This window comes from Musca autumnalis, unplaced genomic scaffold, assembly GCF_047663935.1.
Source record: "Musca autumnalis isolate F117 unplaced genomic scaffold, ASM4766393v1 scaffold_3, whole genome shotgun sequence".
NCBI classification, from domain to species: Eukaryota; Metazoa; Arthropoda; class Insecta; order Diptera; family Muscidae; genus Musca; species Musca autumnalis.
This window is the reverse complement of record NW_027411866.1, coordinates 102532634-102555998: the sequence shown is the minus strand read 5'-3', so window position 1 is coordinate 102555998 and position 23365 is coordinate 102532634. Positions and strand designations below refer to the sequence as shown.

General features: G+C 36.2%; 2 protein-coding genes across 2 annotated transcripts; both read left to right on the top strand.

Annotated features, from left to right (window-relative positions):
• Nucleotides 1-317: 317 nt before the first annotated feature.
• Nucleotides 318-2524, top strand: LOC141399794 (neprilysin-1-like). The gene has a single exon (XM_073979082.1). It carries the CDS (start codon nucleotides 423-425, stop codon nucleotides 2379-2381), a length of 1959 nt encoding a protein of 652 aa, XP_073835183.1. The 5' UTR covers nucleotides 318-422; the 3' UTR covers nucleotides 2382-2524.
• An 18115-nt stretch (nucleotides 2525-20639) lies between these two features.
• Nucleotides 20640-22855, top strand: LOC141397229 (neprilysin-2-like). The gene has a single exon (XM_073973325.1). It carries the CDS (start codon nucleotides 20773-20775, stop codon nucleotides 22759-22761), a length of 1989 nt encoding a protein of 662 aa, XP_073829426.1. The 5' UTR covers nucleotides 20640-20772; the 3' UTR covers nucleotides 22762-22855.
• The last annotated feature ends 510 nt before the right edge of the window (nucleotides 22856-23365 follow it).

Genomic DNA, 23365 nt, shown 5'->3' with positions numbered 1-23365 from the left:
ACCATGGTGAGTTGTTCAATCTAACAACGAAAAATTTTCTTTAGGCCATAAGTAAAAAACCAGTTTTGCGCTTCATTCAAGACATTCGCTAGCTTCAATGATTATATATGTGTGTAGCAAACAGAATGATTAACACTGTATGCCCATTCACCCGATTACGGGATTATCAGATAATGAATTGCGTGTACCGCAAAACTTAACGATGATGGAAAAGAAGAGAGCGAAAGGAATAAGAAGAGCTGTTTAATTGCAAAACAAAATTCTCAATTTTTAAAAATTCATATCAATTGAATGAATGTGCTGCATAAAAAAATTCCGAAACAGTATTCATTTAGCATTGAAATCGAAACAATGCTGTGGTGTCAAAGGAAACAAAACGTAGATCATAAATAAAGAGAAGAAAACAACAAAAAACGACAACAATGAATTTCTGGCTAATGACGGTCATGGTAATTGTGGGCGTATTTGGAGCAAGGTCCATTACAGCGGCACCATACAATCATGGCTTTGCCCTTAACCAAAAATACAGCGATATTATTGAAGGTTCAATGGACATACAAGCCGATCCCTGTGATGATTTCTATCAATTCGCTTGTGGAAAATGGGAAGAATATCATGAAAAAATCTACAACGGGCGCAATCAAATGCTTTCTATGACTGATTATGAAGTGAATCGAGAACTGTCGCAGCTTTTGAATACAATGAGTGTAAGGCGACAACCGATGTTTGTAAAGAAGGTGCATTCTTTCTATAAATCTTGTATAAGGGTTCAACAATTCGATCATTTCTCATATTTGGATTGGATAAAGGAACAGGAAAATCTGAGATTGCCCAAACTCTGGACAGGGCGTAGTAGTCGTTCCCACTACGATTGGGTTCACACATTGGCCATAATGAGGAGATATGGCATGAATGGTATCTTCATTGAAGAAATTATGATACATCGTAGAGATGATAATACCCGAACCATGATTGATTTGGATAAACCTGTGGAGGGTATGGGATTTGTACCCTTGACATTTGAAAATTTAGAAGATTTACTCAAAAACTTGGATATGCCAAGTAATGTGAAAACATTTGAAAAGCTTTGGCAGGAAATTCATGAATTCGAGGAACGTCTAGATGAGCTGCAGGAGATCGAAGATGAGGAGGGTACCAGACTTGTAAAAGTAAAAGATTTACCCCTACCCTGGTTGCATCGATATTTGGCCACCGTTTTGGATTATACAATGTTGGATCCCAATATGGAGGTGTATTTACAAAATTTGGACTACATGGAAAAGTTATATGATCTTCTGAAAAAATATAGCAATCATTTTATAAGTCGCTATCTGGAAGTACGGTTTCTGTGGCATTTACAGCAAAAGGGTCCCAGAAAATTTGAACCTGTTGAATGTGTTGATACTCTTAGGACTTTAATGCCCTTGGCAATGCATTGGTTGTATAGGCAACATCACCCAGAACTTCCAGAATATTCAACGGGAATACAAGACATGTTTGTCAATATTGTCAAGCATTTTAGGCAAACTTTGGTCGGAAATCATTTGCAGTTCAATGCCAGCCTTCTAGAACATCTTTCGCAAAAATTGGATAACATTCAGTTGAAAATTGGAAATTTACCCCAACACAATGCCAAGGAAATATTGGAAGATTTCTATGATGATTTAATATTAAGTCCCATTGATTTTTATGGCAATCATTTAAAGGTTCTCAATTCAGTTTTTAAAGCGGCTCACTCCAATCATCCGAATACTTTGACAAAAAACATCACTCAATTCTTCAACCTTGAAACTTATGGTGAGGGCAGCAGTTCATCACCGTATTTCTTGACACGAGCCAACATTATAATGGTACCCTTTACAACCTTACGTTTGCCACTCTATCATCCACAATATGAGAATATTTATAAATACAGTTCGCTCGGCAGTACCTTGGCCCATGAAATATTTCATGGTTTCGATCGGATGGGACTCCAGGTCGACTATAAGGGTCAAATGAATGCCTGGCAATATAACAATGCCTTGGACACACCAAAATTTGCTGGTAACTATAATTGTTTGCGAGGCCTATATCCTGATGTGGTGGATGAGAAAATTGCCGATATTAGTGGTCTGCGTTATGCCTATAGTACATTTTTTGAACAGTTCCCTAATGCTGTGGTTGAGACGAGACATTTGCGTGGCCAAGAAATGTCTTTGAAGAAAATATTTTTCTTAAATTTTGCCCAGCTATTTTGTGATCCAAATATTTCAGATGTCGAACATGGTGATGTTAGTGATCGCATTAATGATGCCCTCTCACATTTCACAGAGTTTTCCAAAACATTCCGTTGTTCACGACAAAGTCGCATGCTACCCCAAGAAATGTGTCAAGTGTGGTGAGAACCAGGGAAACAAACGATAACGAGTGTGTTTCATCGTATATATATTAAACAAATTGTATTATACACTGTAAGAAAATATTAAAATGTAATGTTATGTATTGTACTTAGACAACCTAGAAATAATATAGATTTAAAAAAGAATTTGTTATTTTATTTGAATCCGTTTCTTATATTTACATCGCCGCACAGTGATTTAGAATCATTTAAAAAAACATCTAACTTTTGAACGGCGATTGATAGAGATATTTTATGTTTCTCCTACATTCGACAGATAACATAATCAATCAAATTTTCAGCAAGTTAAAATTCAAAGTTTGAATTGTTGATTATTTTGCATCAACATGTGAGTGGTTTTTCTGAGATAGGACGCTGAAAATTTAGAAAAATGCGATTTTTGTTCGCATGCACTTCATATTCGCAGATGGTGCTTGACCTTTTTTAATATTTAACTAGAATAAACGTTGCTTTAGTCATTAATAGACAAAATTTCATTCAATTCCGCTACAGGAAATCATTTTTGTGAACAAATGTCAAAAAGTCATAACCCTAATATACATATAAGGTAGTTTTATACTTATTAGGGAGGCGGCTGTGCAATGTAGCGGTTGCGTTACAACAGTTTTGTGCTGTTGCGAAGATTGTTTTAGCCAGGGAAGTACGCAGGGGGCCCAACCAAGTGATATCGTTTACTCCTTCAGGTTCAAAAAATGTTTTTTGATTATTTCAATAACATTTTCGGATACCTCCCTCACAATAGTACAACATAACTGCACTTTAAGGACTGTTCGAGGAGCCTTTGGACATTTTGACCAAGTCCAAGTCCATGCTTCCTGCCATAATGGTCACCAACTAAAATGCCTGGTTATATGGCGTTAAAACTACCGATAGGAAAGGCTCTCAAAATAAGATCGACTTCCTAAATGGATATGTCGGTCCATTCCTTCAGGTACCTCCTCGGCAAAAGTGCAACCCTTTGCCCTTTAATCCAAATCGATTTATTAACGTAAGCATCCATTTGGAAACTTCACAGTCATTAAAATTAATACACCAAAAGTTTTGATATTTTTGTTTGTCTGTAAATCAGTGTTAATCACCACTGTGTGAACACACACAATCTCAATTGTGGTGAGTTTGAACGTTGCTCTCACCACCGATCATCTTTTTTGTTTTAGCAATGAATAAACGCACACGATGTTTATCTAGAGCACAGCCGACCAAGAAGAGGGCACACAAAATTCTCAATATTTGCAAGTTTTGACAGTGTGTTAGTAACGTTGTATGCACGCATGCTGCAAAACAAAAACAAATCTAAATATTTGTGTGCTCTTTCGTTGCATTCGGGTCGTGTGTGTGTGAATTGCCGAAAAACTTCGTAACTTTAACAATACCAAAGCACGACATTGATCTAGAGCAGTGTTAATCACCACTGGGCTCGCGAGCCGTGTCTGTGTGAACACACACAATCTCAATTGTGGTGGGTTTGAACGTTACTCTCACCATCGATCATCTTCTTTGTTTTAGCAATGAATCAACCAACGCACACGATGTTTATCTAGATAGGGATAGATAATCTCGTGTGTGTGCCCAACACAAACGCAGCGGTTGAATTTGTTGTTGCTGGTGAACACTGATCTAGAGAGGGATAGAAAATCTCGTGTGTGTGCCCAACACAAACGCAGCGGTTGAATTTGTTGCTCCTGGTGAACACAGCTCTAAATCAGGGATAGGCACCATATATTTCTATTGCATACTTTACGGGGTGTCATTGTGTGAGTGCATGCTTCAATTAGTTGAATTGTGTGTGTGGAGAGAGAAACGTTCATTCAGAGCACGGGTGCGCTCTCTTGCCTAACGCTGCTCTAAATCAGCGTCAGGTACCATACTTTTCTATTGCATACTTTACGGGGTGTCATTGTTTGAGTGCATGCTTTTTCAATGACTTGAATTGTGTGTGTGGAGAGAGCAACTAATTGCCTGACGCTGTTCTAAATGTACATTTGATGGGGAAAATATGTATTTTGGTTGTGTATGTGTAGTCGGAATTCGATCTGTCGTGGATAAAAATCTCAATTCACACACAGGCTGAGGGCATATGGTAATATTCAAAAATGTTTTACAATCGTTGAAGTTGAGGTTCACCATTTAATAAGTCGCGAACTGTCAATATATTTTATACAATATGAATATATTTATGTTAATTGAAGTGTTTTAGCCGGGGTCGCATAAAATGAAACATAACAAATAATTTATGTGGAAGCTGTGTTGGTGGTAATATTAGAAAATGGGTAAAAATGTGTTGAAGTTTACAAGTTTTTTTTGTGTTCTTTCTTGAATTCTGGTCAAACCACGGAAAATGTAGACCTGAGCTCAAAGAAAGAATTGAAGAATACCCCTTGGGCAGCATGGTACTAATGTATGACTTTTCGATGTATACACTGCATCCCCCTAAAATCGATGCTGACATTTTGAAGTTTTGAAATCTGGGTTTTTTGAATTTTTCTTATAATTGGAGGGCGCAACCAGATAATTACCCAAACAATTTATTGGATTGTAGAACTCGTGATTCCACGTCGTTTGATGTATATCTCATGAATGTGCTTCATACAGCTCCCTAGTAATAGGAGTCCAAAGTCAAAATTTTGGTGCGTAAATTTTCTTTAAAAACCTATTTTTTGGCTTCAAAATGTACAACTGAGACTTAGGAACCCTTGAACCCCGCATGATTTTAGTTTTTTTACGCGACGGATCTAATGAACCCTTCCGCCTTTAAATCCATCGACTAAAACGGCGGCTATAGATACCTTGGAAGTAGGAAATTCTGCAAATTTATATTTTGATGATTCCGCGCATTGAACCGCGATTTCCTTTGGTTATTTTTACATAAATGGAATCCTTTATACGCGATGATATTATTTTCCAAAACCGTGTGGCATAAATTACCGAGATTCTGGAGTAATATTCGTATTTCATATAAAATGGAATTTGGTAGCACATCCACGGTTCTTGACGAATTTGTTTAAAATTTGTTATAATGACGTATTTTTTATAGGGGGTCACTGAAATCGGATGCGCCTTATAATCTTATGCACATCGCGCAATTTTTACCCACATAAAGGTTTTTTGAACAGTAAGATGCAGCTGACTGCACACTTTGGCCGCTGAATAAAAAGTGGAAAAATCGTTAAATATTGATAGAGATGCACTCGCTGTATATGAAAAGCGCATGCGCCTTAACTGATTTTAACGAATTCGCGAATTATACGTTTTTTAACTATTATGTTTTTTCGTTGGTTGTAATTTCAATATTACTTTGTATTTCATAATCCTATTGTTTATCAAAGTAAGCAAATACACTTTCGGGTTTGTCATCGAATTTTCCCTGAAGAAGTTTCAGCAAAGTCCGTCAGTCCTTGCATCGAAATTTAGCGAAGTAGTAGAATAACTCCCAAAAATGTTTTTTCTATTTTTCGTATTGAACAAAAAAATATATTTTTGAAATAATATTCCAACAATAAGTTTTCGTCTTTTGTTGTTGCTGTAATATGACAGTTATAAATCCTATCTTTAAAATTTTGGTCTCATATTTTTCTACGCGTTGTCTAGAATCTGTACGTATTTTTAATTTATTTTTTCGAGTTTTATTTGGACTTTAAATTAGAATAAATTAAATTTACTTCAAGATATTTTCAGTATTTCTTCATTTTCCGCGAAAATAGAAATACATTTAGTAAATATTTAGGCATCTACGGATAGATATTAAATGCTGTTAACGCTTTATATATACATTTTCTTATTACAGCAACAATGGAATTTTTAAATATTTTTTCTTTATAAGGGAGTAAAACTCCCCATAACTTTGGAGCGCAGCATCCAATTTTGTGAACGCGAACATATTTGAAACCACGACTTTTTTCTTAATCTATGTTCCAAAAATTGCGGATGTGCTCGAAAAAAAAAATTTTAACATTTCTTCCAATGGAATTGCAAAAGAAATTTGAAATTTACCATATACTATTTCCAAAAGATTACAAGTCATGAGAAATTAAAAGCGTTTTTGTGATCAAGTGATTATTCCGTTTGGCCAGAGTCTTTTTTGATATATTTGCTTATTGTTATATATAAAAACTATGTAACTTTTGAAGCGAAAAAGTCGGACAATTACGAAATTAATAACTCTTCTTCTGTAACATTATACCAAAAGTAGCGAATGCTGTCTGAACAAAAATCATGGAGTGAAACAGTACTGCGAGTGGCATTAGGAGTCTATGAACCGTAGTCTGTATATCCCGACTCCGTGCATAAACACTTTCCTATTTTCTTAATGTAAATTTTTGATTTTTTTTTCAATTCTGCTCAGTAAAATCCCAGGAGTCGGAAACGCGAAGGCCCCAATAAGGTGTTTTTCCTTCCACACAAATCGTCCCGGCCAAGTGCAGAGTCTATTTAGATAGATATTATAAAAGTAGTTTATAGAAACAACAAGTAAAAAAGTATCAGTCGGCTTTGTCGACAGAGATATACCCTCAGCCTGTGTGGAGTGAAACCCTTTTTTCTACAAAAAATTATGTATTTATAAGGGGTTATGGCCACTTATAAGCATCAGAAAAACCATTTGCATGCATTTTTTATAAGACATCTATTAAACCTTGAGTTACCTTCTAATGTTTTTTTTTTTTTTGAAAAATCTTTCTGACAAATGCCTGCCTATAAAGCACTGTTTTTAGTAAAGCAATTTGCGATCAGCATATATTTTTGTTGGATCATTACGAACCTAATAATCTTTTCCATTATCGAAACGGAATTAAAAAAATCAATTTTCATACATTTTGAACAGTTAAAATCAAAATTTCGATTTTAACAAAAAAAGCACCGCTTTCAAAAGTGCCAAAAAATACGTTTTTAGTGTCTATGCTACATACAAAACACAATAAATGTTTCCCTTCGAAAGCTAATATCTCGGTAAATTTTTGTCCGATGGACTGGAAATTTTGGCACATATTCCATTCTACATGTACTTTAAAATGAGCCAAAAAGTTTCGATTTTTCGAATTTTATATGAAATACTGGTACAAAGTATGTAAATTCAATAGAAAGAATTCAAAATATTTAGGATACAATTTTAAATATTTGCAGAGTAGTCACGGTGCTCTTGAATCAAATTTAAATGGAAGGTGCTTACACATGGGAAGGTTTTGCGGATTCTGAAACTACAAAATTCATAGATGAGAAAAATCAAAAAACAAAAAAAAATCGCCGGAGTGCTTTTTAAAAAAATCGCGATTCAAGTTGACATTTTAGGGGTAGTTTAAGTTTATGCGATTTTGCTTGGAAGCCGCAAGTGCTATCAAAATTGGAATAAAAAAATGTTGTAGATATCAAAATTTTCTACAAGATTGACCTTAATAATATTTTCGTAGGTTTTACAACTTTTGAGATATAGAAGTTAAAATTGGGACAATTCAAATTCAATTCAATTCTGTATCGTCTCCTTATAAAACAACGTCATGACTGCAATTTCCCATCTTAAACTTATATATCTAAAAAAATGGTACAACCCAGGAAAAATTACATAAGCCAGTCTTGTAGAGAATTTTCAAAGCTATAAGATTTTCTCAGGTCCCACGCCGATAAGACTTGCCGTATTCAAACAAAATCGCGAAACCCTAACAAAAAAACCTAAAAATGTAAACTGAGCTTATTTGTCTCAAAAATGGTACAGCCTGAGAACAAATCATAAACGTCAATCCTGTAGAGAATTTTTACAGCTACAACATTTTCTTTAGCTCTATTTTGATTGGACTTGTGGTTTCCAAGCAAAATCGTGAAAACTTAAAAAACATCTAAAAATGTAAATTTTGGCCGCGATTTTTTTAAAAATTCCTACAGCGATTTTTTCTTGTTTTTGGATTTTTCTCATCTATGAACATTGTTGTTTCAGAATTCACAAGAACTTCTCTGTGTAAGCGGTTTTCATTAAAAGTTAGTTAAGGCACTCCCTTCATAACATTGTTTTATAAGGGGGCGATAGAGTCAGTGCATTGTCCCAATTTGAACTTTAATATCTCAAAAATGGTAAAACTTACGAAAATACCGTAAAGGTCAATCTTGTAGAAAATTTTCATAGCTACAACATTTTCTTCAGTGTCATTTTGATAGGACATGCGGTTTCTAAGTAAAATTCTGAAAACCTAAACAACCCCTAAAAATGTCAACTTGAATCGCGATTTATTTAAAAAACGCTCCGTCGATTTTTTTTGTTTTTTGATTTTTCTCCTCTATGAACATTGTTTCAGAATCCGCAAAAACTTCCCAGGTGTAAGCACCTTCCATTTAAATCACCGTGTAGTATATTTAGAATTGAAAATAGACAATATCGGGCCAGGTTCGGTAAAGTCGCCATGTAAAATTTACGCCCCGTTTTTAGTATATTGAAGTTTTAAATCATACATGCCCACGTTATAGTTTATTGCAGAATTTTACAACCACAAAGAATTGCCGTTGTCTTTGCTATAGCAAGATTTTTACTATTTCGATGATCTTAGCCGAATTTTTAAGAATATCGGCTGCCGTTGTCTTTGATATGTTTCCAAATTAAAGCATTAAGAAAAATTTAACAGTTTTTGAGATATGGTGCGAAATCTATACAAATTATGGAGTGCTTAGATATATTATAAAATTTAAGGCAATAAATGTAGTTTTTCCAGTTCATTATTTGTCCAAAATTTTATTCTGACCTTTATCTACAAATTTGCTTCAGAGGTCAGAAAAAGATTTGCATTGGTTTCACAGATATAGCCCCGAGTTACTTTAAAAAGTCAATATTTAACAATGTTTAGATGGGACCATAATATCCAAGCCCGATATGACTCAACAAAACGCAACTAGGGCTTTCGTACTTTGGGTCTGTACTTTCAAAAAATCCTCACTTCAAATTGTTTGCACAAGGTTACCTTAAAAATGTTGCACAGTGTTATTTACCGGGATAGATAGAGTCTGATCATATTCTTTTTCGTTTAACTCCTTGAGGAGCATAGTGCCTCTAGAGTCTGATACCAGGACTATTTTTACTTTTAATATAATGTTAAAAAAGAAGCGTTATATTTTTTTCTTAATTGTACGGTTAGAAGTTTTTGGACTCGATGACAAACACTTTGATGGACTTATAGTCCGGTCAAAATAGACATGCGTATAAGGGGGAAATAGCAAAAATTCCCACAAAGCTGAATTTTGGTGGAGAGCTAGGGTTGGTCATTAGAAGCAACGTCCTAAAAGTCCCCATCGATCCCATGTGTGCAAAACAAGTTATTCGGGGTCAAAGGTCATTTTTGGAGGCATTATTCAGTTTTTTTTAATTTCTCTCAAAAACAGTAAGACTTAGCAAAAGCCGGCTAAAGTGAAAGTTGTAGATTCAATAATTGTCTACAAGATTGGTCTTTATGATTCTTAAAACAGACTTACCATTTTAGAGATATCTCGATCTAAAGGTCAAATAAAAAATTAGCCGCGTAAGTACATTATGAGGCGAACCGGTTAAAGTAACGACACTATATGTTAGATACTTCCGTAAGCTTTCAAACGATATCCAGTTTGCAGTAATCGGTACAGTAGAACCGGGTCGAACCCGGTTTTTAAATTTGGCCCTTCGGGTCTAATAACCGGCGAACCGGATCCGCAACCGTTGAAAATTATACATTTCCGTAATCAGCGCAACAAACCCTACCTTCGGACAAAACGTGAAAAAAATCGGAGAGTTTTCGTTGGGGTCGTTCCAGTTGGGCTTTCGATTATACATGTGGGTTAAATGGGCTATTTTTGCATAAAATGACTCTAACATTGAATAACTCTACTAAACACACTCCGATTTTGTTGGAATTTTTTTTAGAAGATAGCTATAATTTCGCTCTTCAAGAAAATATATATTTTTGGGGGGACAGACCCGATTACTTCGCTTATTTTAGCCGGTTCGTCTGAATATGTGCATATTTCCCTTATAAGTGCATAAAAATCATGTGTTTTTTGGAACAGCTATATCTCAAGAATGGTTCCTTCTAAGAAAAAATGTATAAGGGTCAAACTTGTAGATAATTTTTCTGTCTACAATATTTACTTTAGTCACTTTCTCATTCGATCAACCGTTTTCAAAAAATAAATCCGAAAACCTAAAAACCCTTAAATTTTGACCTTTGACCCCGAATAATTTTTTTTGCACACATGGGATCGATGGAGACTTTTAGGACGTTGCTTCTAATGGCAAACCCTAGCTCTCCACCAAAATTCAGCTTTGTGGGAATTTTTGCTATTTCAATGTCTATTTTGACCGGACTATTAGTTCTATATAGTTTTGACAAATAACAATCGATCCTTATTGAACCCCACTTAATTATTCGCTAATAATAAGCTAATTAATTTTAGAAATGGATCTTATTTTAAGATACACTCCTCTTGATAGTTACCGCGCCCATAAGCTATTTTAGTTGGTCACCGTAGTATTTAGAGCTTTGTCAGGAAGCATGAATTTGTCCACGAAAATAGGATATCGCTGTAAACAAGACTACAAAAAGTCCAAAGGATCCTCGAACAGTCTTTAAACTGCTGTTATGTTAGACTTGTATGAGGACCTGAAGATGTTGTCCAAACATATTCTCTTGGAACTTGATGTACTTTTGGAATTAATTTTGCGAGTGGACCGAGATAGTCCATATTAGGTTCGATATGTGGAGTCTAAAATCATTATTTTGATGAGACCTATTTGTATACATAATATCGTAACCTTAAAGTCTGAAGCTACAAATATACTTCGGTGATGATAAGGAAAAAAATCAAGTGACGCACAAAAACTCATTTGTCTTCAATATTTTCTCATACTGTTTAGCAGCATATTTGTCTAAGATCGAATAACAAAGTTTTGGCGATGGCAGTAAAACAAATATCTAATTGGCTTTCAAGATGTAGTCCACGAAGGACCGACCCTACATACATTTTATCCAAAAGACATTTTTTCATTTACTTCCATTCCCACAATACTGAACTCGTTATTTTTGTTTTTCCAGGATGAGCTTTAAGCCTCGAGAGCTCTATTTAGTTCGAATATGAATAAACTTGGAGTATATTCATTAAGGAATTCGCATTTGATAGTGGAAAGATATGACATGAAGAAGTAATTCAGATTTCATTCAAATACACCATACAAATAAAAATTTTTAAAATACTTTCTTGCAAAACTTGTTAATGATGTACATTTTTTGTTCAGAGACTTAAGAAAATAAAAGTTTTAATTTGAAATCTGCAAACATACATTTTTATGAGAAAAACATATAATAACTAGTTACAGTAGCTTAACAAATTTTGTTCGACCAAACCATTTCGGGGGGGCCCGGGCCCACCGTGCCCCCCCCCCCCCCCCTGCGTACGTCCCTGGAGGGCATCATGACTAAAACCTTAGGTCAAACTTAAGTATATGATCGAATTTACATTATAAAATTCACTAAGAAAACATAAAGCTAACTGCAATTCCACAACCAGTTAAAAAACTTTTTTGCAAAAGAAAAGTATCCTTTACCTCCCTTTCCAAAATCTATTATAATATTTTGCAATACATATTACTTTCGCGATTTTTGAATATATGTAGTTACTTGCACGTAAATTGTAAGTTGTTCTCACTACAAAAAATATTTGTCAAATGTTCCGACTTTTGGAGCTATTTTCAGCAAGAGTGCGTTCAAATGAAACAAAAACAAGTAAAAAAGTATCAGTCGGCTTTGCCGACAGAGATACACCCTCAGCCTGTGTGGATTGAAATACTTTTTTTCCCAAAAAAAAACTTATGTATTTAGGTGGTTTTCAAAATTTTGGCCGTATGCACCGACAAAAGTATAGATTGGATTAAATCTCAAAAATTTACGGGCATATAGATAGATAGGGCATAATATAGCTATATTCGGTTCGAGCCCTCCAGCCACTACATATGGTGCCATAGGGGTTTTTTACAACTTTCGGGCTGTTTTCTCAAGAAGTGTGGACTTGCCCCTGAAAAAACTTTTATTGGTGTAATTAAAGCAGCGAATGCAAGATGCTTCAACAAAAATCAAGGAGCAGGTCTTAAAGTGAATTTATACAAAATTTTGTGTGGGAGGTACCCGAAGGAGTGGACAAATATAGTCCATATTCGAACCTCTGGTAGATATTTTAGGACGTGTAAAGTATGAACCAAATTGGTCACTCCCATCAAAAGTTATAGTGTGAACAATTTTTCCGAACATTTTTGAACTTTTGTGGGGGAGGTACCTGAAGGAGTGGACCGATATGACTTATCTTCGAACTTAAACTAAGTTTGCACAAAATATTACAAAGACCAAATTGTGGACCGAATCGGCAGATTCGTTCTACAGTTATCTTGCGCTACAACCACTACACACGGTTTCATAGGGCTTTTTTATATTACAGGCTATTTTCTCAGGAAGTATGGATTTGCCCCTGACGAAACTTGTGCCGTCGTATGGGGGGCAGTGAATATAAGTTGCTACAACAAAAATGAAAGCGATTCGTGAACAGGTCCTAAACTGGACTTTTCCGAAATTTTGTGTGGGAGAAACCTGAAGGAATGGGTCGATTGAGTCCACATTGGAACCTCATCTAATTCTGGTAGAAATTTCACGATGTGCAAAGTACGGACCAAATCGGTTACTTCCTTCAAGAGGTATCGTGCGCACAAATTTTCCGAACATTTCCGAACTTTTGTGGGGGAGGTACCGGAAGGAGTGGACCGCTATAAGCCATCTTCTAACTTAAACTATGTTTGGACAAAATATTGCGAAAGCCAAATTTTGGACCAAATCGGTTCATCCGTTCGGGAGTTATCGTGCGCCCCAGCCAGACAGACTGACGTACGGACATTGCTAAGTCGACTCCAAATTGCCTGAAACACATTTCGTCCAAACATACTTGGGTTCTAAAACCATTATTTCGATAAAGCACATTTTGCCCGTATGAAAGTGTATATACCCTCGTTAGCATAAATGCTGAGGGTAAAAAACCTTAAACTTTACATGTTCCAAATTTTGTGTGGGAGATATCCTAAGGAGTGCACGATGGGGCCAATACAGTTTTCGAGGCAAAAAGTCAATTTTTGAAGTGAAAAATTTGAAAAAAATAATAACGGATTTCGATTGCCAACACTCTGAATCACTAAAAATAAAAAATAAATCAATCTGGTAACATCACATTGCGACATACTGATCTAGTAATGGTGACATATTTTCTTATGCATAATTTTCCGACATTCATTATAAATAAGTAGTGAAAGCATTTTTAGCGCCAAAAAGAACATTTCAACATTTTTATATTTTTTAAACATGGAAAGCTCTTCAATGGGTATGTAAAATAAGATAGTGTTAACAAATAATAAAAATATTATGCGTGGTAAATGTATTCTTGAGTTAAGATGTTATGTATTTTTTGGAGTATTTTGCTTTGTTATCCATGTGTTCTCTGGAGTATAACTTTTGAGATCTAGGTAGATCTAGGATATTATATATATATGTGGTGAAAGGTATTAATGTGTACTATTATTCTGTGAAAAAATTAGCTGCGCCCAGCTGCGCCTTTTCATAAAAATCTGATTTCAGATGTCGTAATACTTAAAAATGTGGACATTTTTATGTTTTGGTTGGAGAATAATCGGAAAACCATTAATGTTATCAATTGGATTTCGGAAAAATTTAATAGACGTATATAATAATAATATATAATTTCAAAGATATCGCAGACAAACTTGGCTTTTGTGGCGGAATCTTAGCCGATTTTTACTACTTTTTTATTAACTTATAACAGACCACAGACATAACCATGAAAACATATGTATATAAGGGAGCTATTTATATATCTGAACGGAATTCAATATAACATGACAAACTTATTTGTAGTCCGAATTCCGTAACATTTTCCAAATTTTATTGTAATTTGATGGAATTTGCATGCATGGTCAATCATTTGCCTGAAATCGGGCGAACATATATATGGGAGCTATATCCAATTCTGAACCGATTTCAATATCATATGCCAAAAATGTTTCTAGACCAAAATCCGTCACACATTTCAAATTTCATCAAGATTGGACATACATAGCGGGATTGGTGCCCAAATACCTAAAATCGGGCGAAAATATATATGGGAGCAATATCAAAATCTGAACCGATTTCAATATAGCTTGGCAAACTTATTTGTAGTCCTAATTCCGTGGTATTTTCCAAATCGCATAAAAATTGGGCAGAATTTGCGTGTTTGGTCCATCAATTGCTTGAAATCGGGTGAGCATATATACGGCAGCTATATGTATATATGAACCGATATGAACCAAATTTGGCATTTTAGTTTCTAAGCCTATTATAAACATCTGTACAAAATTTGGAAGGTCTAGCTTGTCCCAGTGATTTGTTGCCTCGCAAACCTGTCATTGGCCCCATTGTGGAGTGGTACGATGTACGTTCCATATTTGGACGTAATCCAAGTATGTACGCGAGCGTTATTATTTGACCATTAATCGGTAAAAAAAAATTAAGGAAAATTCTCTTACTTGAAGACAAAATTTTGATGTATTCAATAAACTCACAAAAATATATGAAGACTGAACACCAAATTTCTGTAATTTTGGGTGTATAATGTGGCTAAAACCTTAAAAACACGAAAATTGGGCGGTACGGTTCCATTGGGGTTATATCAAAACGTGAACCAATACCAACAATTCTCTGTAAAAATATTTTGCAATGTGGCTAAAACTTTGAAAATACCGAAAATCAGGCGACATGTAAAATCTTCAAAATTCCGAAAATCGGGAGGTACCGTTATATGGGGTCTATATCAAAACGTAGACCTATGTCCATAATTTTTACCGGAAAAGTGTTTTTGTAAAGTGAAAACCCCGCATCTCAAAATTCAACTAATTTGGTTGATAAGTTTAGCTAAAATATTCAAAATACCGAAACATTAAGAAGTACCGTTGCATCCCAAAACGTGGGCCGACCATCCCAATTTTTTGCTCTTGACATTGTCAGTGAACTATAAGTATTTATAACAAAATTCATCTGCCAACGCCAACTCCTTTTATATTTGGCCACCGTTTATTTGAACTCGCGACATAGTGCAGCGTTTTTTGAGGTTATGCGCCATTATCTCAGGATCTCATAACGATTCGTGAGGTGTCACTAATCTGCACTTATTTCAAATTTTGTGTGGGAGGTACCTGAAGGAGTGGACCGTTATAATCCATATTCGAACCTGATGTATGCCTAGAGGTAGTATTCGAGAGTAATCGTGCGTACAAGTTTTGCGACAATTTTTGAACATTTGTGGGGATCATTCTCAATTCCCAAGTTAAAGGAAGAGGTGGTAGAGGTCGAAGAGAATTGTCCTGGCTAAAAAATATTCAAGACTGGACGGGATACAGTGATGAACTCAGTCTTCTAACAGCGGTTAAAACAGTCAATTATTGATTTCCACGGAAAATAGATATTGCCAAAAATAATGTAACAAAATGTAATATTGTATGATCGCTTAACATCTGATATGCAAATAAAGAAGAAGAAGGATTTATAACATTATCCAACCGAATTGGCTTAAAGTTGGTATTTTGTTGGTTCGCTTTTTTTTTTTGAAGTTTTTAGCCACACTATTCCACTGAAATTGTGGTATTGGTATTTAGTCTTCAACCCTAGGTGCAAACTTTTCCTACAGAGAATTCTTGGTATTGGTCCACGATTTAGCAAAGCCCCTAAAAACGGAATGCCCCGGTTTTAATTATTTGGGTTTGTTGTCTTTTCGGACTGAACAAGTGGTATTTTGGTATTGCGGGTCTTAGTGGGTAGAAAAGTCAAATTCGTAAAATTATAAATATAAGTGTATGTTTTGTTATAATAGTGCGATTCTCTAACTCGTTTCTTGAGTTACCGACAAAATACGGTCAAATTAAAATGTTAATAAATACGGTAATTAACGATATTTTTGGTAAGTTAGCGATCAAAAGAAAGTAGTCGTAAAGTTGTACCGATAACTTTTATTTGGACATTTCATTCACAATTTTGCATTTTAATTTTACCGACATTTGTCAAAAATTTTTCGAACTGAAGTGGATGTTATTTTGTATTTCGGATTATCAGTGGAAACTACCACACAGAAAACGATCAATATATGTATGTCCATGTTTTCGTATATACCGCATATGATGGTACCTCCCGATTAAAAGTATTTTGAAGGTTTTCACTGGGTAAACATCATCAATATAACACATTATATCAGATAAACTATTCTACTCCTCCTACGAATAAGCCTTGATATAGAGATGGAACATAGTACTTTCATGGAAGTAATGAAACTGTTTATTACATTTTACTTTATTACAATTGATGGTGGATGGCATAAAAAGTTCGGATCGGCTGAACTTAACGTCGTTTTACTCATACAGTTGTGTTATACCCTACTTTAGAAAAATGCATGCAACACTGCAGCTGCTCATCTAAGTGTTGATAGGAGCTCAGTTCAATGTCAAGATTTATTTTCATCCACAGTTTTTGTTTTCATCTAATTCAACTAAGCATCACAGACAATCTGGTGGCTAAAGCGTATTGATGTTGGCGCTGCGCAATGTGTGAGTTTGGTGTTATCAGCCTGCAATGTACTATAAGTAGAGACATTAGGAAGAGTAGCCGTTTGTTTTGTTTGTTTTCAATGTAAACAAACAAAGAAATTCAAAATGTACTGAACTGAACAAATTCATACTGAAAATTGATAATTACGAACGATGATAAGAATGTAAGAGCAGAATAAAGCCAGACCTAATTCCCCCACAGGGAAACGAGACTTAGAGATAGCGATAGAGCGCGACTAAAGGAGTGTGACGGAGAATACGTAACGTGCAAGTACAGTATGTAACGGATAATGGTAATTTCTCTTAATATTGTTGTTGTTGTGTCAGCTTAGGATATGTTTGTAAGTTCGTTTTTCTGCTTCATTTGTGCCTGGGTGTATCTCCAGACCTAGGAATGCAACTGCTTCGATGGGTTGTAACCACAAAACTACTGGAGTTAGTTGAGCAGGATTGGCAAGGTAGTTAAAAAGGTGCAGAGTGTCGTGCGGGCCTTATGCCGCATGCTGATCTGGTGTTTTGCCCGGCGTCATAAATTCTTGCCATATAGGATTTTATACGGATGCACCATACCGGGTGATTTGTCATAGCAGAGTACGCTCTTCGGGTATTCTCTGAGGACCGCATTTACACGGTATATATTTGTGGCATCTGCGACTGGATCTGGTGTGAATTTCATCCAATCCTGCTTAATAGGCTGCTGATCTCGTGTCATGCTGGACCTCTCTTTCTAGATCATGAAATTCTCTCCTGACATGTCTGGGTAGGACCTCCACCATCCACCATATGGTGATTAGGATGCCCTTTACGGTAACACTCGAGCAAGTACTGCAACGAGAGCATGTCATTGTGTTGCTGTACTGAAAGAAGTTTTGTCTTCTAATGTAGTTGGTACACTGAAGACATGAGGAAGCACTCTGTTGTAGTTCTCAGGGCGGCATTCTGACAGATTTGAATACTTTCTATCGCGTTGCACTTATGCTGGCGGACCACATTGGCGCCGCATAACTTACTACAGGCCGACCTATCGCGTTATAAGTTCCTACATTTCAGCTTGTCGCAGATAGCTATGTCATGTGTGGACGACGTGAACATGCATTCGACAGCGTGGCCCCTAGAATCTTCCGTAGTTGGTAGTCGGAATTCATTTAACTCAGTGTTCATCTCTGCAGTACTTGTGGCAAACAGAGTGGCCAAAGATTTAGTGGCGGTAAAATATCGGAATGAGGTACCTGACGCCAAGATCGTACAATCATCCGCATACGTTACAATCTCAATCTCAATTTAATTTTTAATTTATTATAAAACGTTTCAAACTTGACCAGAGTGTAGTCTGATCAATGTCCTTAAACAGCGTGGACTGCCTGACAGTATCAAATGGTGTTTTTATAAGTTGGACGCTACCAAGACTGTCCTGTCGCACGACTTACTCTGGTTGAGTACTCGACTTATATTTGTATATATGGGAAGCAGCGCTGTTGTCGTGGTATGCTGCTTACGGAACCCATGGTTATGATCGATCGGCAAGTGGATAGCTATTTCTGACACTGAGGAGGAATAAAAACTCACGAGTTTTTGTTACGTGCGAAAAAAGCGGAATCGGTGTATATGACTCACATTGGCTGGCACCCTTGCTTGACTTCAGTGGTGGGACCACCTGCCTATTTTCCTGGTTTCAGAAACGATGTAGTTGTCTAGCGAAAGGTTAAGAATTTTGGTGAGATACTCGACTTTTGACTCATAAAGCTGTTTCAGCATTACCATAGAGGTTTCTTCATAGCCCAATGCCTTGGATAATTTAGCGTTTCTGATGACATTCGCAACATCATCCGCTGTGAAATGTGGAAGTTCCTTTCTCGGTAGGAAGAGATCTAACGCGATGTAATCTTCTTTTCGCCCTGTCACTCCCGAAGAGCTAGATTAAATAACATGCGCAACTCTTCACACTGATTTGCTAATCCAGTCGCCTCCCTTAAGAAACTCGGTCTAACTTCGAACGGCTGCAGCAGTGATGATTCCGAACATCAGAAGGGGTGGGTAGATCTCTGATTAGTTAAATTAGGGCAATTAGTTTTCCCATGATTGATGAAAGTGTTGCCTTCAGAGGTGATAAAATCGGGCGGTCGGCTTGTGGAGACAATTATGGGGTGATGGTGTGACCCAAGAGAAACGATGGGTTGCCAGGTGACGTCATTTGTTAGACCAATTGACACGATAGTTATATCTAGCGAACTGTGACACTCTCCGCTAATTCTGGAAGGGACATCCTCATTGACCATGCAAAACCTAGAAGTCAGTCCAATCTGCCAGACTGTACAACCAGAACTATACAACTCTGGACATTTCCGAATACCATAACTCACATTAAAATTGGTGGTCATAAAATATTTCCACCAAAAATTGTCAACATAGGTCGATGGTTTGCTATAGCCCCCATATAACGGTACCTCCCGATTTTCGGTATTTTGAGGAGTTGAACTACATTTTTGACCAAACCACCTGTAATTTCACATTTAAGAGTTCACAAAATATGTCGACCAAAAATCGTCAAATGGGTCAACGTATTGGTATAGCCCCCATATAACGATACCTCCCAATTTTGGATATTTTGAGGATTATAGCTACAATTTTTAGCAGAACTTGCTCTAATTTTTCTTTTAAGGTTCCCATTGGTCACCAAACTTCTCCAACCAAAATTGCCAATATAGGTCTATGGTTTTGTATAGTTCCCATATAACGGTACCTCCCGATTTTCGGTATTTTAAGGGTTTTAACTACAAGTTTTCATTGAACTCCGCGTAATTTGATATTTGAGGTTTCCAGCAGCCACGAAACTTTTCCAACAAAACTTGTCAAATAGGCCCATGTTTAGGTATAGCTACCATACAACGGTACCTCCCGATTTTCGGTACTTGAAGAATATATGCTTAAATTTTTGACTGAACTACGTATAATTTAATATTTGAGGTTCATGTTTAGGAATTGCCCCCATTTTCGGTATTTTGAAGATATTATCTATATTCTTTGACTGAACTACCCGTAATTTTATATTTAAGGCTACCAATGGTCGTGAAAAAATTTACAGGAAAAATTTTACATACAACGATATCTCCAGATTTTAGGTGTTTTGAGAAGTTTAGCTTCATTTCCTAACCAAACTACAATCACGAAACTTCTCCACCAAACCTGTTCAACATAGATCCATATTTTGGTATAGTCCTCATATAAGGATACCTCCCAATGATTACTATTTTGAAAATTTTAGCTAATAAAGGTATCGCCTGATTGAAGACATTTTATGGTACATTTCCTGGCCTAATTTAGGCATTTGGGGTATCCGTGGCCGAAAAACGTCTCCAACAAATAATGTGGACTGGAAAGAAAACTAATTATTCTATTATAGTTCGAAATATTTCATGGTGGAAAGAATAAATAATTTTTGGTCCATTTCATCATAGCAATCTCGTCCAGATATGAATATCGGTACCAATATTACATAGTTAATCTCTTCGCAGTATTAAAGATCTCCCTCTTGAAATAGCTTTCTCTTTCTACCACTTATACAGCCCCAACTGTATTTACAAATTATTAACAAGTCTGTTTAATCCATTGTCAATATTACAAATAAATCAGTTATAATTTTGCAACGGAAACAGAGTGTTGTTGATGCAGATCAACAAAAACAGCGTAAAACAAAAACAACAACAGTGTCGCCCAACAAAGGAAAACATAATAGAAAAACATTTCCCTTGAAATGTTATTGCGAAAAATCGATTTTTGGGGGTTACTTTTGGTGACCCTGACAATGTGTGACGCTGCAGTCGCGAATGCCTCCCAATTGGCCTCATTTATAAATCGTCGACAACAAAAACTGATCGAAAGTTCTATGGACTTAAATGCTGACCCTTGTGAAGATTACTATCAATATGCCTGCGGTAAATGGGGAGAACATGTTGATGGTGCTGGGAATAAGTTCTTTGAGACTCTTACCATGTTGGATTATCAAGTGAATCGTGAACTCTCACATCACATGGCCCGTGTGCGTCTTCGAAATGGTCCACGCTTTGTACGCAAGGCATATGAATATTATAAATCATGTGTAGATGTGGAAATTTACAAGCCTTTGGAATATTTACGTTGGATGAAAATTCATGAGAATTTGAAATGGCCAACACTGTGGGCAAATCCTAAAAACACCGTAGAATTTGATTGGGTTCAAACGTTGGCAGTGATGCGTCGCTATGGTATGAATGGTGTGTTAATTGAAGAAATTATCTATCAAAAGAAGGATGACCCGAGTAAACTAACATTGGATTTGGATAAGCCAGTTGAAGGTGGTGGTTTTGTGGCCTTGACAAGGGACAATCTTAAAGTCCTCATCGATTCTTTAGATGTCCCAATAAATTCAAGGACCTTTGCAAAGCTATGGCGTGAAATAAATGAATTTGAGGAATTGTTATTGAAACTTGATGAGATACCCGATGAAGATGGTAGTCAATTGATAACAATGCAGGAATTACCGCTGCCATGGTTAAAGAAATATTTTAAAATTGTCTTACAACAAACCACTTTGGATCCCAACATGGAACTTTATATACAAAATATTCCCTACCTAGAGGCATTGGATGCATTGCTAAAAGAATATGACCACCGTTTCATTTGTAAATATCTGGAAATTCGTTTTCTGTGGCATGTACATCTCAAGGGTCCAGAGAATTTCATGGAAGAAGATTGTTTGTCTTCAACACGTAGCCTTCTACCTTTGGCCATGCATTGGATTTATGAACAACAAAAACCAGAAATTCTTGAAGAAACATCAAAAATCCATCAGCTCTTCAGCAACATCATCAGACAGTTGAAACAACAGTTGCGGCAAAATACGCATGGTTTCAATGAAACCATTATGTCCTATCTTCTCAATAAGTTAGACCACATCCAATTGAAAATTGGAAATTTGCCGCGCATCAACACGGTACCAGTCCTGGAGAACCACTATGCCGAATTGACGCTGAATGTAAGTGATTTCTATGGCAATCATTTAAAACTGCTGGCCTTCAATGTACGAGCTTTGCATGTGGGCAACAACAATACGTTGTCTTCAAATGCCAGTGAATATTTCCATCTGGAAAGCTATGAAACCGGTTCCAGTTCTTCACCCTATTTTATACAACGTTCAAATATTGTCATTATTCCTGTGACAGCATTACAGCGTCCCATTTACCATCCCAGCTTTGAGGATATATACAAATATAGTTCTTTGGGTTTCCTACTGGCACATGAAATTCTGCATGGCTTTGATTATACCGGTCTGGAGGTGGATATCAATGGCAAACTGAATACACCGCAATATAATAACATTTTGGCTAATGACAACTTTGATGATAATTTCCAATGTCTGCGTGAACTGAATCCCTATGTTATTGATGAAAAAATCGCCGATGTCAGCGGTTTACGCTATGCCTATGAAACTTTCTTCAATCTCCACCCAGAATCATTGAACAAAACTCGTCTTGTCTATGGCATTCAAATGCCTCTGAAGAAATTATTTTTCCTCAATTTTGCCCAATTCTTTTGTGGTATCACAACATCTGATGCAGAGGACTTGATTAGCACCAGTGAACATGGCATGGACAGTGATCGGGTTAATGATGCTCTGGCTCACTTCCCGGAATTTGCCCAGGTGTATAGTTGTAAAGCTGATAGTCGTTTACAGTCATCCAGAAGCTGTCATTTATGGCGTTGAGAAAGATGTTATTTTTAAAGCGTATGGAATTTGGTTAAATGTTTACACATACATATGTATTTAATAACAATAAATCAATATACTAACAAGTAAACACGCGTTAGGTTCGGCCAGGTCGAACCTTTTATACCCTCCACTAAGAAATATACTGAACTTATATGGAATAATTGGTTTTCTTTCTGTTAAGAATGTACCAATGACTACAATTTTAGGTGGAGAAGTTGTTTGACCACGTAAAAACGGTCACGGTTACGTAAAAACTTAACAAGTTAGAAGGGCGTTAAGCTCGGCCGGGCCGAACTTATTATAACCTCCACCACAAGTTGTATTGCAGTAAAATGAAACAATTAGTTTCCTTTCGTTTATGAAGAAGATTAAATACAAAATTTCAGCAATTTCCGTAAAACAATGTGGTAAATACCGAAATTCAGTTGATATAAGAACGATTTGAGCCAAATTTTGGTACCCTACGTCAATTGGTTCGCAGATTAATAGTTTTTACCCAAAACTTGGGTAAATACTCGAAATCGGGGTACCTTATATGGGGGCTACAAGAAAACGTGAACCTACGTTGACAAATTTTTGCAAGGATATTTTATACACA